General features: G+C 51.4%; 1 protein-coding gene across 3 annotated transcripts in view; it reads left to right on the top strand.

Annotated features, from left to right (window-relative positions):
* The window catches only part of CAMK2A (calcium/calmodulin dependent protein kinase II alpha), a 65,144-nt gene that overhangs the window by 14,861 nt on the left and 33,206 nt on the right, over window positions 1–17,077 (top strand). For all 3 annotated transcript variants that reach the window (XM_072824537.1, XM_072824539.1, XM_072824538.1), the window contains exons 2-6: window positions 1,742–1,836; window positions 8,745–8,804; window positions 15,475–15,529; window positions 16,378–16,443; window positions 16,564–16,636. In XM_072824537.1, coding sequence (XP_072680638.1) covers window positions 1,742–1,836; window positions 8,745–8,804; window positions 15,475–15,529; window positions 16,378–16,443; window positions 16,564–16,636 — 349 coding nt within the window. The remainder of the gene's footprint in view (window positions 1–1,741; window positions 1,837–8,744; window positions 8,805–15,474; window positions 15,530–16,377; window positions 16,444–16,563; window positions 16,637–17,077) is intronic.

Consider the following 17,077-nt stretch of genomic DNA (forward strand, 5'->3'; position numbering starts at 1 on the left):
AGGGAGTCTGCTTCTCCCTTTGCCTCTCACTCCACTCACTCATGCTCTCTCTCTCAAATAAATAAAATCTTTTTTTTTTAATTTTTATTTATTTATGATAGTCACACAGAGACAGAGAGAGAGAGGCAGAGACACAGGCAGAGGGAGAAGCAGGCTCCATGCACCGGGAGCCCGATGTGGGATTCGATCCCAGGTCTCTAGGATCGCGCCCTGGGCCAAAGGCAGGCGCTAAACCGCTGCGCCACCCAGGGATCCCAATAAAATCTTTTAAAAAAAGAAAAATTGAATAATCTGGGAAGTGGGCCACATTCCACATGGCAATAATCAATGTACCCATGTAAGCACTGAAACTCACAGTCCTCGCCCCAAATTTTTTTCCAACCACCAATACTTTGAATCCCAGGAGCCTCTTAAAACATGTGAAAAGATGCTCGGCCTCAGTAGGAGAATTACGATCAAGCATACACTGAGTCACCATTTCCCACCTGTGTCTCTAGCAAAGATAAGAAAGTTTGATAACACACCTTGGACAGGGGAGAGGTGGTCCCTTCACATATTAGGGAAAGTCAGTTGGTACAATCTCTAAGATGGATAATCTCCCAACATCTATCAAAATTACCAATAACACCTACCCTTTGACCTAATAATACAGTTCTTGAAGTTTATCCACAGACACATGCACGCATGGGCAACGTAATTCTAATGCACACATGTAAGATCAGTCATTGCAGTACTTTTTGTAATATGGACTGAACTAACCTAATTGCTCATCGATAGGGCACTGGTGAGGTAAATTATAGGACATCAAATAATGAGGAGCTTTTCATATTACAGTATGGAAGGAGTACCGGCAAAATATTTCCTGAAAAAAGGAGGGTGCAGAACAGCATGCAAAGTGCCATACCTGTTGTGTGGGGGAGAGTATTTGTGGAAAGATGCTCATGGACCTGATAATGCCGTCTGTCCCTGGGGACGGGACCTTGGAGACTAGGGTACAGGGGTGAGAGGGAGACCTCTTACTATCTACATTTTTGTATCTTTTGAACTCTGAACCATGTTGATGTGTTACCTACTCAAAGAATGGAAAACTAAAATCTTTCAGAGACCTGGATTCTGTGATTCTGACACTACGTAATTCTGATGTTTTATTTTTATTTTTTTTAATATTTATGTTTTATTTTATTTTTTAAAAAAGAATAGGCACCTTTTGTTCACTAGAAAGTTTGTGAGAAGTGCCCAGTGCCCTCATTGCCCTCTGTTCAGGAATAAACAGAGGGATAACACACACTCTTTTCTAGATTTCACCACATTTTGTGCAAGGCATGGCATAACTGACTTTGAAGAGTTTTTTTTTTTCTCATAAAATGCGTTCTTTTGGCAATAAGAAACTTAAATGTAAGAATAAAGACTAACTGGTCAAAGCAGAACACTGTGTACAGTGGAATATAAGTGAAAATGGGTAGAAGATTCTGATGTTTTAGAACTTGGTGAGCCCAACTTATTACAACCCTGGGAGGCTCATCTCATGAGGCCAAGGCCCTCGTAATCTGCTAGCAGGGGTTTTCCTGGGTCTCCAGCCCTGCCCTGTCCCAGAGTCAGGCCACAGCAGCCCTTGGGAGCTTAAGCAGCCCTGCAGGAGGGTTCCCTAGCTAGCATGGTACAGATGCATGAACTTTGGCATGTCCTAGCAATGCTTCCCTTGGACGCTTCCTTACTTCCTTTGCCTTCTCTGTCCTCCTAGGGGAGCCTTCTCAGTGGTACGCAGGTGTGTGAAGGTGCTGGCTGGCCAGGAGTATGCTGCTAAGATCATCAACACCAAAAAGCTCTCAGCCAGAGGTAGGTGGCAGATCCATGCCGTGCCCACCCTCTGGGGCACTTCTTCCCTCTACGCCTTGGTTTAGAACGAACCGGGACCTGGGTTTGTCCCCAGGTGATGCTGCAGTGGAGAGATCATTCTTCCTGTGGGTATTATGAGAACAGATCCCTCCATTTTCCTTCCTTGGGGGATCTAGGCAGGAGGTCACAGCCTCTCAGGCCAGGCTCGCTCTCTCTCCCACTCAGGTGAAGGGTAAGGTGCCAGGTGGGACTCCTTTCCCTGCTCTTCTGCCACTTGCTTCCTTTCTCATCTCCATACCTGTGCACCCACCATTCCCTTACCTGGCTCTTTACAAGGCTGGCCCTTTCTCAACCTCCGGGTCTCAGCTCAATGTCACATTCTTTGAGAGATTTCCTTGATCCCTAAATCTGAGGGTGTCTCCCTCATTGTATATCTGTCATTACTGTTTACCTTATCTGTGGCTTTACCCCAACCTGGACTTATCCCACTTACTGGCTTGGTCCCGTATTTAACATGCATCTTGAAGATAAGCTCCAAGATGGTGAGGATAGGTCTCATTCCCTGTTATACCCAGTACCTAGGACAGCACCTAACACATCTCAGCACTCTATCACTGTCCAGTAACTCCAGGTACGTTCTGTTTCAGCCACCCCAGTCTGCTGTCTCATCCCTAAATATTCCCTAGAACAGTGGCTCCCAAACCCATCCGCACCCTGGAACCCCTGGAGAGCTTCAAGAACTCCTGATGCCTGGGCCCCACCCCTGGAAGTGGTGACTTAGTCAGTGTGGGGTGTGACCTGGGTTTGGGAAAAATCTCCAGGTAATTCCAGTTTGGAAGTTGTAATAAGACCAGCAGTGTCAGCATCATCAGGGGATTGTTATAAATGCAAATTCTTGTTGGCAGACTTAAGGAATCAGGATCTGCATTTTAATAAGATACCCTGGTGATCTGGGCGGTTATTGGAACTTGGAAAGCCTGCCCAGGAGCCTTGCTTCTTGCCCTTGGCATGTGGTTAGAGCAGTAATGATAGTAACCACGGTCAGTGAGTTGGGGAAGGTTATCTTCAAAAATCCAATCCCGGCTCTGAAGAGTGTCTAAGCTGCCTCGGGGACCCCCTGGGGTGGAGGAAATCCTGCCGGTTTAGGGTCAGCATGGGAGACGTCACATGCAGGGATGGCATAGTGTCCAGGTGTTTACCTGGCACAGGAGGCAGCTGTGTCTGAGCTGGGGCGCAGCAGGTATGGGGTTCACAGAGGCTGGTACAGGATGTTCACACGGTCCCCCGCAGGCCTCCCAGCAGGCCCCGTGTTGGACAGCGTTGCTGCCTTTCATCTCGCTGGCTCAGTGTTTCTGGGAGCCCAGCGCTTCCTCGTAGCTACTGAACTCCCCCATAAGCAGCCAGTGTCCTACAGGGAGAAGAGGCTAGGTGTGTGGAGGGTGGTTCTCTGGGGGCCTGGGGCCGCGATGGCACCCGTTCAGCATGAAAGCTGGTGCAGAAGGACGACACCTGTGGAAAAGTCTGGAGCCTGAGCCAGAAGCAGGCAGGGAGCCAGGGTGGGTAGGGAGGCCGCAGGAGCTCTGCCTTAGGTCCAGATGCTGGGATTTGCCCTGCTTACTGTGTGACGAGTGGCAGTCTGGAGCCTTCTCTGCTTTATGTCTCTAGCGATCAAAGGAGATGTCCCAACCGCTGTGATACAGATGGGGCAAAATGAGAGCCACAACTTGGGGTGACTGGTTGAGGTTGCTTCAAAATGAGGGAGGGTCAGGAGCCAAGGTCCTCCCTGGATGCTGGAGCTCTTGGGCCAGTTCTCTGAACTCTCAGAGCAAACCCACCCCCCACCTGCCTCATATTCTCTCTGTCTCTCTCTGTCTCTGTCTCTGTCTCTGTCTCTGTCTCTCTCTCTCTCTCTCTCTCTCACACACACACACACACACACACACACTGATAGAAAGAGAGATGTATAAGGGGGACAATGGAAGGGGCATTGCCTCTTTTCTGGAAGGTGATTAAGCTTTCCTCGGGCAGTATAGACTGGGCCGTGCCAGGAGGAAATCACCAAGTCCTCTGTCTTCGGCAATTTGTAGAGGCTTTGACATCCTTCAAGAGAGGTGGCTCAGGCCTAGGTGAGTGTCAAGGGTGGGAGTGGGGAGGTTCTCAGGGGAACCTTCTCAAAGAAGTCTGCCAACTGCCAACGCTTTTCCCCTCAGCGGGAGAGGAGGAGCAGAGCTGCTTTTAGCAGGTTTCTTTGTTTGCCACTCATGGTGCCTGGGGTGGGGAGCACTTTGATGCTGAATATTTGGCAACATACCCTAAGCCTCTCCTGCTGGCACTCCCGGTGACTCTGGCGGCTCCCAGTGGGGGCCTGGCCCACCCAGGGTGTCAGTCCTCCCCTCACACCAGGGAGCTGTGGCTCCCCTCCCCAACCCGGGTCAGCCTCTTCTTTGGCTGAGTGGCTCCCCAACCCAAGAGATTTTTTGGCATGTATTTTAAAACTACTCTTTTTAAATAAAAGGCTCATAGTACACACAATTCCAAGAAGTCAAAGGCATGGGATGGAAAGTAAAAATTTTGCCTGTCTCAAGCCCTGCCAAATCCCCTCAAGGAGCCTTAAAAAAAAATGCAGCTGCCTTACTTCCACCCTGGAGGGTTGGAGTCAATAGGTGAGGCCAAGCTCCTGCATTTAAAAAATCCCATCAGCGGTTATGATAGCTAGTCCAAGCTCAGGGATAACTCCCTGCCAGGGGCTCTGTAGGCTTCCTAGCCAGATCCTCACCCAGCACACAAAGATCATTAACATTTTAGGGATGGCTGGGCACGTGGATGTGAATGGTGCAGCCAGGAGCGAGTCACAGGGGGTACAGAGGCCTCCATGGTACCCACCGTCCACCCGAGTGCTGAGGGGTCACTTCCTCAGCTCCCAGGCAACCAGTCCCAGGACGTGGGCTGAGAAGCGTCGCATGAGCTCCTTCAGGCTGCCCCTGAGCTTCAGGTCCATGCTGTGAAGGGGGCAGGGAGACAGATCCTTCCCATCTTCCTCATCTTACTCCCTACCCCTGCCTGGCACTCTTGGCCCTTGGGATTATTTCTCCAACCTCCCAGGATCAGGAGCCCTGTTGAGGCCTTCTAGAGGGTGGGGACATTTCCTCTTCCAAGACTTGAAGGTTTGTTTCTTCCCCTGGTTACTCTGCCTCTGGCCAGAGCCCCACTGCCCATCTGCCCGCTGGAGGGCTCCCCATGCAACCTCCCCCTGCCCCTGCCCTGCAGGCAGAGCCTTCCAGGCTGTCCAATGGCACTTCCCTCATGCTCTACTCTGTCTTGCCCTGCCCTGTTGGCACTCTCTGGCCCTAGGAGCCTCACTCCGAACCTTACTTTCACTCGCCTTTGACTGCCAAGCTCTTGGGCCCGCCCCCAAGGAGGAGGGACAAGGTTCACAAGGTACCATAGTGGACATCAGGGCAATCCTCCCAGGTACCTGGGCAGGAGGCATCCGTCAGGCCTTTCACCGTTGTGGGACTATATTGAGCTGAATTGATTGCTTCATCAATTAATTATGAGAATAGAAGGCAATATAGGATAGCATTTATGAACATGGGTTGAAATCCCAGCTCTGCCATTGCTTAGTGATGGAACTTTGGACAAGCTGCTTAGAGGCTCTGGGCCCTGGGGTATGGCAGTGACTGACAGACAAGGTCCTGCTCTCATTGCACCTGTTCTGTAGGGAGGAAGACTGTAAAGAACATTAAACGTATACATAAGCTGGGTAACTTTAGGTAGCAATGAGGTACCACACAGGGTAGTGGGGAAGTGATGGGGCCAGAGAGACACTTAGATAAGACAGCCAGGGGAGCTCTCTGAGGAGGTGATGTTGTGTTGGATCTGCCTGAGGAGAAGGAGGCAGCCATGAGAAGACCCAGGAGAAGAGCATTCTAGACAAAAGGCCCAGCAAGTGCAAAGGGCCTGAGGTGGAAAGGGACTTGGTGTGCCTATGGCCAGAAAGATGGCCACTGTGGCTGAATCTCCAAGGCCAAGATGAGGCAGGTCCAGCTGGTTCTGGCTGGCTGTGGTGAGGAGTTTGGATTTCAAGTACATTGGGGAGTTTGATGCTGAGGAGTGACAGCATCTAATTCACATTTTAATAAGATGTCTTTGGCTGCAGAAGACTATTGGCTGGAGTCAGGGGAGCATCTAGGAGTAGTTCCTCAGAGCTCTGAGTTTTTATTTTTTAGAGATTTATTTATTATTTGAGAGAGACAGCTGGAGGGGAGAGAGAGAGAGAGAGAGAACCTCAAGCAGGCTCCGTGCTGAGTGCAGAGCAATGCGGGGCTTGATCTCACCATCAGCCAAAACAAAGAGTTGGACTCTTAATGGACTGCACCACCCAGACGCCCCAGGGATCTGGGTTCTAATGTACCCTATTGAGTGACTTTGATAATGGGGCTGTTCCTTATCACTGGGCCTCAGTTTCCTTACCTACATAACAGAGCAAGGCCTCAGAGGTCAAGAGAAACACAGTCCTTACTTTCTTTGAGGCATGTCAGAAAACAAAAACATTTCAGAGTTACAAAAACTGTTGGATAACATATATGTTTACATAAATTCAACAAATTAATGCTTTTAGCACTGGAAGTTGCAACGCAGTGTGATTGGACGATGCACAAGATGATTGCCAGGTTTATAAAAACAGCTCCTGGCGTTTCCAGCAGCGAGGGCTGGCCATCAGGCCCAAGTCTGAGGCTCTGTGATCAGCGTGTCCTTTCAATGCTGTCAGCTTAACTGGGCTCCTGGGTGACTTCACACGGCAGCGAAAACATCAGAATTCTGCATTTGGATCCCTCATCCCCTGCATGTACAACCTGGGCCAGAAGGCCCCCAACCCCCTCTGATAGGCCCCACTTGACCGGCCTGGTTTCTGGTTCTTCTGGGGATGGTGGGGTGAGGGACAGGGTGTCGGGCCAGCGGGGAATCCAGCCATCCTCAGTCCACTGAGAGCCCTCGGCAGCCCTCCTGTGTGGGAACTGGCAACCTGCTATCCTGGAGGATGTGGAAGGAGGCTGGGAGGGAGGGGGGCCAGGGGCATGTCCCCCATATCCTCCCCTTCCCCAGCCTGTAGCCCACCTTCAGCTGGGGAGTTGAGCTTCTACTCTATGGAAAGAGGATTGAACTTAATTGCTCTGCTGACAAAAAAGCCACATTTCAAGATTGCTCTTGGCTTCTGCAGCCTGTGGAGAATGGCCAGTGATTGCTCTAATAGAGGGGCGGGGAAAGGAAAACTGGCTGCCTGGGGACGAGGCCTGGGGCTCTCTACGTCCTTATTGCCCTCCTTGGTGGCTGCCCACTCTGAAGGGGCTCTTTAGAGACGGGAGTTCTTGTCCTGGTTCTGCTTCTGAATGTCTATGTGAGTTCCCTCCTAGGGGCCCCGATTTTCCCATTCAGAAATTGGGGGCAGGTGGAGGTGGTGGCGATGAGTCAGGGCATGGAGGCACAGGAAAGCTCACCCCTGGAGTCTGACTGCCTGGGTACAAAGTGTGGCTCCTCTGATCACTGCAGGTGTGACTCAGAGCCAGGTACTTAGCTTCTCTGAACCTCTCTTTCCTCCTCTGTGAAGCCAGAATGTGATAGCACCTCCCTCAAAAGGGTCGTTGTGAGACCTTGAGATGGATATATGGGTGCTCTGCACTGTGTCTGGCACATGGTAAATTTTCTACGGGCTCCCTTTGTATTGTTTTTGTTTTTGTAAATTAGGGCATTAACTATGAAACTGTGAGAAAAGCACCAGAAGGGAAATTGAGAAGTGCATAAAATGGGGGCAGTGGTGCTCACAGCATAGGGTCGTTGGGAGGACCGAAGAGGGTCACGAGTAGGATTGCTCCCAGCAGCCTCAGAGTCGGAGACCATGGGGTCAGATCCTGAACAAGGCCTCTCTCTCCGGGGGCTTGGACAAAAGTCCTGGAAAGCAGGTGTGGGAGCTCTGGGTAAGCCCCGATGCGGCCACATACAGATTGTACCCTGCAGATTCTTTGGGGCTCTCAGTGTCCCTGGTCTGGAGTACTCTGTAAGGGACGTGGCCTCTGTGAGTTAATACAATTCCTCTCCTGTAGAGAAAATATGCACTCCGCTAGAAAGGTTCATCATTCAATGATTTGTTCTTTAATTCAATTATTTCTTGAGTACCTACTATGTGTCAGGCATTTGGGAAGATGCCAGGGGTATAGAAGAGACCAAATTCTTGCCCCTAAGGGTAAAGATACCCATGAGACAAAGTAGCATGTGTTGTCCAGGGGCCCTGAGAGCACAGAGGAGGGGCCCTTACCACCCTGGCAGTTCGGACAGGCTGCCAGGAGAGGGTATATTAGAATAGGTAGGAGTGAGTGAGTGATGGCCAGTGAAGGACAGGTGGGAGGTTGAGAGGGAAAGTTCTAAGCCGAGAGAACCACATGGGTGAAGGCCCCCAAGCCCAAGCGAGAGGGCTGAGGGGGTGGGTCTGGAGAAGTGCCATTTAGCAGTTCAGTCTGGCTGGAGTGCCCTGTGAGGGAAAGGGCTGGAGGCGGGGGCCACAGGAATCTGCCCTGAGGGGGTGTTCCAGGCTCTGTGGATGGGGCTCAGGGAGGCACCTCACTTGAGAGCCCTGGAAACCAAGGCCTGGAGAGGGGAAGGGACTTCTGAGGCACTGCAACCCTGCTCCCCATCATTCGGGGCCTCTGCTGCATCCTATTGCCTTCCTGGAGAACCCAGGGGCCTGGCCAGAAAGGCGAGCTTACCCAGATGGGGTCCGGGGCTGCCCTGGGGTGTACAGATCATAAGGGACCATGAAGAGGCAGGGTCAGAGTGGGTAAAGTTTCCTCCCTCACCTGGGAGGAAACTTTACCCACTGGGCATCTTACTTCACCTGGGCATCTGTATTTCAGACCATCAGAAGCTGGAGCGCGAAGCTCGCATCTGCCGCCTGCTGAAACACCCCAACATAGGTGAGCTGTGGGGGACGAGTGGGGGGTGTGGGTAGAGCCTGGCCCTGTGCCCTGCCTGAGCTGGTGGGCGTTTGGGGCTAGGAGGGCAGCTGCTCTCTTCTCTGGGGATGGTGGCAGGAGTGATGGGAAAGGGGGTGCCTTTAATGGTCTCCACATTTCTCAGAGACCAGCTTGGTGGGGGGGGTGGTGAAGAAGGGGCCCTTCCTCCTAGCCCACGCTGCCAGCAGCCTCCTTCAGAAAAGCTGTTTCAGGAAAACTCTTGAAGCTCCGAGAGAGACGAAAATAGGCCAGGCTTGGCCTTGACCATAGTGGCCTACTCCCCAAACCTACCCCAAGCCGAGTCAGCCTGGCACTGTGGCCTGCCCACCTACCTAGACCAGCGGCCTGCTTGCCCCCTGCCCCCAGTGGCAGGCTCCAAGGTGGCCCCTGCCCCAGGGGTAGAGTGAGCACAGCCCACAGGGGAGAGGCCGGGCCTTGACCATGCATCACTGCCTGCCTCCCTGCCTCTCCCATGCATGACTGGGGGGTCTGCATCCCTGCCCATCAAGGTTCTGCATTGAGGCAGAGTGGCTGGAGGGGGTGGGGTGGGGACGGGAGGAAGAATAGAGTCTAGATATAGCTCTGTCGGGGAATGGCTGTGTGACCTTGGGTAGGAGCCCTGCCCTCTCTGAGCCACTTTCCCCCATCTTCACGAGGAGATGCCTTCTGCATAATCTGGGGGATCTTGTTAAAAGGTAGATCTGGTTCAGTGGGTTTGGGTGGGGCCCAAGATTTCACACGTCTGACACGCTTCAAGGTGATGCTAGCGCTGCTAGTTCACAGACCATGTTTTGAGGAGCAAGGCCTAGGTGTTCTCTAAGGAATATTCCAACTCTGACAGCCACCACGCCTTTGCCCTTGGGAAGGAGGCATCTCTGTGCCCAGAGCCCCAAGGGTTAACTCTCCTGCTGGAGAGAAGCATCTCCATCTGCTATTTATACCCAAAAGGCACCTCCCCTTCCCTGTGCCCAGGGAGGGGAACAGAACTGTGCAAACAGCAGCCAGAGGCTCCAGGGCCAGAATCAGAGGAGGGGCAGCAAGGCGGCTGCTGGGGAGCAGCCCTGGCTGGACCCCGATCCCTGACCGGCTTTGCAGACTCACTGTTTGGCCCTGGGCAGCTCCTGTCCTGCTCGGGGCCTCCACCTGCCCAGCTGTGTGATGGAAGGCGTTGTGAGGGATCTCGACTACCAAGTTCCATGGTTCTTAGAAAGGCTGTCAGCCCCAGAGGAAGGAGGCGGGGAGGGTGTGTGTGTAAGTGTGTGTGTTGCTGCACATTGCAGCTGACTCAGGTCAATGCTGCCTCCTTCTCCCTCTCACCGCCCCACCCCCGCTATACATGGGGAGCGGTCCCTTATGGGCTCTGGGGGTGACACACTGCGGCTCAAATCCTAGGTTTGTGGCCTAATTGCTGTGTGACCCCGGACATGTTGCTGAGTCACTCTGAAGCTCAGTTTTCTCATCTGGAGAATGGCAATGGTACTCGCCTCATAGGGTTGTGATTAGTTAGAGCACAGCACTGTGACAGTCCCGAGGTAAATGCTCTATCGTCATGAAGCTGTTCCTCTTTTTCCTTAGTCTACACCTTTCCACAAAACAACCTTACCTGAAAATGTAATCTTCATACGATTCTCATTCTTCTGAGTCACCAGTTTGGGGTGTGGTATTTAACATGGTGGTTGAGGGAATGGGTTTGCACCTGGGGCCCATGCCAGCTCTGCTGTTCACCAGGTGTTTGAGCGTGCACAGGCTCATGAGGGTAATCATGGTAGGCAGCCACCCTCTACAGCTGTTGGGCAGGTTAAATGAGAAATTGCAAGGAAAGCACTTAGCACAAGCCTGGCCCGTGGTAAAGTCTCAGGAATGGCAGCTACCCGCCTTACCGACGTCACCATCATTGAGGCCTTCACTCCTTCCTTCACCTATGGCAAGGGCATCTGGGGCCCCACCACATGCCGAGGTCTCTGCTGGGGGCTGAGGATGAGCAGGGGCGGGGTGGGGGTGGCTGTGGGGTGGCTGATGCACAGAGAAGTATAGAGCAGAGCTGAGCCCCAGACCAGGAAGATCTGGGGATGAACCCCAAAGCTATCACAGGGCTGAAAGGGCCCAGGAGGGTGCTGCTTCCCAAGGCTCTAAGCATCCCACTTCTAAGTAGATTATAATCTGCCCGAAGAAGGGCAAAGAGGTACAGCTGTGGACACAGAATCCAAGAGGCAAGTCTGTGCCAGGAGGAGCCAGACTGAGTCCTAGTCAGCCTGCTTGGTGACCCTAGCCAGGCTTCCTGGCCGCTGCCCAGCCCCAAGTGGACCAGGTCAGGGAGGCCCTGGCTCAGCACAGGAGGGTCCACCTGTACTGTGCACATGGGACAGGGGCAGTGTCCCACACTCCATACCATCACCACCTGCTGATAGGACCGATTCTGAAGACCACCCCGGGGAACAGGGGATAACCTGAGAGTTTAGCAGGTGATGTGGGGTGGGCACGTGAAGTGAGGCTGGTCGGTGATGAAGATGACAGTGTCGCCATTTGTCAAGTTCTTCCTGGTGCCAGGCACTGTGTTGAGGGCTTTACGAGCATCATCCATTAACCCTCCCCCCACCCCCACCCCCCACACACGAAGCAGGCCAGTGGTGTTACCACCCTAGGTAGGAAAGGAGGCTCAGAGAGGCTATCTAATTTGCCCAAAGTTACACAGCTTATAAGAGGCAGAGCTGGAGGTGAGTCCTGCAGGAGTGACTCCAGAGCCCAGGTTCCCAGCCACTCCATTTAGCTTCCCAAGTGGACATCAGGAATGTGCTGTCAGGAGGCAGTGGATACAATAACAAGCATTACCCTTCAATTTCCAAGAAAAAACTCATCACTGTTGGAAATATGAAAGGAATGTCAGAAATTCGTGAGCCCAGCTATACACATGAAAACTAGGTTACAGATTTGTTGGATCTATGGCAATATTTTTAAAAAGTCAAAAACGGGCAGCATAGCTCAATGACCACAGGCATGTCAATCTCTGCGAGGTGGTGAGACCCTTTCATACCCTGTGGTGGCTCTTGAATCTTTCTTTTCCTCTTCGGCTTTGGACTGAGTTCTTTCTCAGGGTAGCCTTCACTGATGGGAGGGGAGGTTTTATGTGTCTTGTCTCTTGGGTTCTGGGCTGTGATGGTGTCACCTCTCAGCGACTAAAGCTCACCCCAGTGCCCTTATGCAGGTGGGGCTGGAATCCAGCCTGTGTTCCCCTTGCTTGGATGCTTAGAGGGGCAGCCTTTTTTTTTTTTTTTAAGATTTATGTATTTATTTGAGGGGAGGAAGGGCAGAGGGAGAGAGAGGAAATCCTGAAGCAGACTCCCCATTGTGTGTGGAGCCTGACACTGGGCTTGATCTCAGGACCCAGAGATCATGACCTGAGCTAAAATCAAGAGTCAGATGCTTAATTGACTGAGCCACCAGGCAGAGGGGCAGCCTTTTGAATCAGCATAAAAATACCATCTGAGTGAGAGCACCAAAGGACCCTCTCCCCAGTTTTGTCCATTTCCACGAACCCTGAGAACCTTCTCTAAAGGAGCTGAGGCTTCTGGCCAGAGGGTGGATCAAGGACCCTAGTCTTGTTGGAGCTCTTCTCAAATGGCTCTTGACCCGGTTCTAAAAGCCCATTCTGAGATGATTCTGGTCACAGCTTGGCTTCTTGGAGCTTCTCACACTCAGGAAAGAGATGTTAAAAACATACATGCCTGCCTACAACAGAGTAGACAGTAAGGAGTCCACTCCCCAAGGAAAGGGTCTTTTTTATTTTTTTATTTTTTTGAAGTTTGGGCAGTAGCCACAGAACTTTTTTTTTTTTTTAAGATTTTATGTATTTATTCATGAGAGACATAGAGAGGGAGGTAGAGACATAGGCAGAGGGAGAAGCAGGCTCCCTGCGGGGAACCTGACGTGGGACTTGATCTCAGGACCCCGGGATCACAACCTGAGCCTAAGGCAGACAGTCAAGTACCGAGCTGCCCAGGTACCTCAAGGAAAGGGTCTTTTTAAAAACTTCATCTTGATAGACTAATAATGCAAGTTTATTGTAGATAAGTGAGAAGACAATTTTTTTTTGAGAAGACAATTTTTAAAGTATCTTCTATAACCTTGCCGCTTAGAGCTAATATTGTATGATACATATTTCCATAGGATATATGATATCTGTGCTTTCTCAAGTGTTTCTATACATGTTGTCTCAGGTCAGGTTTTTTAGAAGCAGAGCCTAAGGCAGGGATTCAGGTGCTTTTGATCTAGTGAGGCTGTGCTTCCAGGGGAGACCTGCAAGGGATGGAGTAAAGCAGGATAGAAAAAGGGAAGGAATTGACCAAGGATGTGGCCTGAGGTCAAGTCTAACTTTGACCTGATTTCAGGTGTGTATACAGGGTGCAGTGGGGAAGCCTCTGGAACATATCCGGTTAAGGGGTTGTCCCTCCTTAAGGCAAGGAGATTGGCCCTTTGCACTGACCCTGCCTCCCCATGTCAGTCAGTCATTGGCCGAAGGCTGCAGATAACCTTGTACACTAGGTGGCTCCAGCCACAAGGGGCAATTCTCCAGCGAAGGGGGGTAATTGTGAGCGGTTAGCAGCCAGCTCTCCCAGCAGCTGCAGGATGGCTGTACCCTCTTACAGGAGGGAACCTGGCCAGGGTACCAATACAGGGTTGCCAGATTCGGCACACAGAATATACAGGATGCTCATTTCAAAACACACACATATACAGGTCAAAAACCAAGCCTACTTTTGCTCTGAAATGCATTAAAAAATTGAAATAGATTAATAGATAGAGGAAATGGTTACAAATGTAGTAAAACAAGTATAAGAGAAGATTAATGATAGAAGCTAAGTGGTGGGTACATGGGTGTTCACTTGAGTGGAAGCTTGAAATTTTTTATATTAAAGTGTTGATTAAAAAATTAAAGAAGATTATATATTATGTTCTCTTATGGAACCTGCTTTTTAGTTTTGCTTTACAATATATTTCAGAAAAACAAACAAACAAACAAACAAATAAACCCATACATATAATATATTTCAAATAGGGGCACCTGGCTGGCTCAGTTGGTAGAGCACGTGACTCTTGATCTCGGGGTCATAAGTTCCAGCCCCACATTGAGTGTAGAGCTTACTTAAGAATAAAATAAAATATATTTAAAACATCTTTTGGGGGCAGCCCTTAAATATATAAATCTTAAAGAAAATTGTGGGGCACCTGAGCATCTGCCTTTGGCCCAGGGCGTGATCCCAGGGCCCTGGAATCGAGTCCTGCATCAGGTTCCCCGCAGGGAGCCTGCTTCTCCCTCTGCCTATGTCTCTGCTTCTCTCTCTGGGTCTCATGAATAAATAAATAAAATCTTTAAAATGTAAAAAATTTAAAAATTTGTCTTGCCATCCTTCTCCATCTCTGGCCACATTCTCTCCTCTCCCGTAGTAGATATCTACTCTGGCGTGTTTGATACCTGCTTCTCCAAACTTTATGTGCAGATAGGAGAGCCATGAACCATTGAGGGGACTCAATACTGAGTCAGAAATGCATGCACATGGCAAGATTTCAGATGGCACCAGGGCTCACAGTGAAAACATAGTCTCACCAACCCCCCACCTCTACTCTCCCGATTCCCCTCCCCAAGGTACCTCAATGCCCACTTTTTTGTATCCTTCCAGAGAAGCTTATGACATAAACAAGCTTAAACACAACTTTTTTTTTTAAAGTACTACGCATGCTGTTTTGTACTTTGTTTTTTTTTTTTTTTTACCAAATAACATAATTCAGAGATGATTTTGAACCGGGAGATACGTAACTGCTGTGTTGTTTTAACAGCTGCGTAATCTTCTGCTGTGCAACGTATCCTAATTCTCTGAGCACGCACCCCGCTCTGTGGACATTTTTAGGCTGTGGCTCAGGAAAGGATGTGAAGCAGTCCCAGGAGAAAATGCAGTTGGCTGGCAGGGTCCAGCCCCCCAGAATCAGCCCCCCGGCCTTGGGCCCTTCCTTCCAGAATCTCAGGGGGTAATTTGGGGAGCTCTGTTCTTGGTAAATGAGGTATGAAGAGGTGACAGCTTCTCAGCACGCCTAACTCAGGGACCGCTGTCCCCTCACCTCCACGGGCTAGCTTATCTCACACCTGGATGCACAGCAGGGTTCTTCCCTCAGGCCGGCACTGGGTGGACACCGACTGTGTGCCTCATGGAATTCTCACAATGAGTCTGCAGGTCCGGGAGTTTCATTCTCATTGTCCAGGGAAGAAATGAGAGGCTCAGAAAGGTACAGCAACTTGCCTGAAGTCACCCAGCTAGCAAGTGGCAGAGACCCCAGCCACAGGTTATTGCCATGATGCCAGCCTGCCCAGCAAGGAGGCTGAGGGTTGGAGGAAGGAAGAGGCCAGACTTTGACCAAAGCAGGGAGGGGTCTTTCATCTTAAAACCTGGGCCTCCTCTGATGATGCCCAAGGTCAGTGAGCCATCGTTCACCTGGCGTTTGTCAAAGTGCCTGTCCTCTAGCCTGTGCTCAGTGACTGGGAAATTGGAATGTTGGCCGTTGGAGGGGTGAGGTGAGAGGGCAGGAGCGGGCGGGAAGCCAGCTTCTGGAGGTTAACTGGCTGCCTGGGCCCCTCCCACAGTCCGGCTTCACGACAGCATCTCTGAGGAGGGACATCATTACCTGATCTTCGACCTGTGAGTTTGGGCCCACCCTGGGATGTACGAGGGCACTAGGGGCAGCCTGAGCAGGGATGACCTAGCTGGGTCCCTTGGCCTGATTCCCAAATGCCCCCCCAGCTGGGCTGAATTCCCTCCTCTGAGACAGAAGGTTCCCGAATGTGGTAGGCCTGCCACCCAAACAGTGCAGGTGGGTCTCCCTGAAACGCCAACACACACTTGTTACTTCCTTGTCACATCATTTTGTTTCTATTTGTGGCCAGTGGTACTGGCTTTCCATGTCTAGTGGCAAGATACAGTTTCCTTTTGGAGTAAATTTAAAGTTTTGAAAGCCAGTCAACTGAATGAAAAACAATGAAATGATAGGTTCTTGGGTTGGCAGAGAAACTCAGTGAAGACACTGGTCCCATCTGCAAAAAAAAAAAAAAAAAAAAAAAACAGTTAATAGTGGGGAAGGCTCTGCATGTGTGGGTATATGGGAAATCTCCATGCCTTCTGCTCAGTTTTGCTGTGTGCCTAAAGATACTCTAAAAAATAAATTTTATTAAACACAGCAACAAAAATCCCAGTGCCTGGGCTTCCAGGAGCCTAAGGAACCTAAGCGTCCCAGCCCCTGTCCTAACCCCAGCCTGGACCCAGTGGGAGAGCAGAGCAAGTGGTGGGAGGGAAGTCAGTGGAAGGGTCAGCTTGGAGTCAGGAAGAGGTTTGTAGCAGGAGGCCCCTGCCAGGGTCCCTGGGGTTCCTCCCTTTGGTCTGAGGTTCCGAGGTCCCTGGGTACCCCCACCCCTTAGCGTCCTGGAGACTCTTCCAGAAGAGGCAATACGTGGAGCCTCTGTGGGAGGGTGACTCTGTGCCTATCTCCCCAGGGTTACTGGCGGGGAGCTGTTTGAGGACATCGTGGCCCGGGAGTATTACAGTGAGGCTGATGCCAGGTGAGTGCCAGGTGCGGCCTGGCAATGGTGGCAGGGGGGCGGGGTGTCTCCCTTACTGGCTTCCCAGGTTCCCGGGATATGCCTGCCTTCACGCGGGGACCCTTCCCTCTCTGTCCCCAGCCACTGTATCCAGCAGATCCTGGAGGCCGTGTTGCACTGCCATCAGATGGGTGTGGTGCACCGGGACCTGAAGGTGAGTGACCCATCCTGGGGTGCGGCTCACCCAGGAGCCTGCCCCTCTGCCTCCTGCCCTGCCCTCCACCTGTGAAGCCAGGGGTCTTTAAGTCCCCTGAGTCGGGTGGGCAGGAAATATCTACCCCACTGTTTAGATGAGGGTGCAGGGAGGAGTATCTAGGCATGGGATCCAGTCTCCTGACTCCCAGGCCCATGTGCTTTGGCCAGACCAGGGAAGATGTAGTTCGGCTGCCAAGGCCAGCTACGGCAGGGTCCAGGGCCCAGCTAGGCCACTCTCTGGTGGCAGGGCCTCAGCATCCTTACAGTGGGGTTGCCATAGCAACGTCTGCTTGGGGTTGCCAGGATGTCAAAGGAGACAGCACAGCCTGGTGCACAGAGGCACTGTGATTCTTGTTTCTGGGTCTCTGGCAGGTGGGGGGAGAAGAAAAACAGGCCTTGG

Source organism: Canis lupus, chromosome 4 (genome assembly GCF_048164855.1).
Source record: "Canis lupus baileyi chromosome 4, mCanLup2.hap1, whole genome shotgun sequence".
Lineage (NCBI taxonomy): Eukaryota > Metazoa > Chordata > Mammalia > Carnivora > Canidae > Canis > Canis lupus.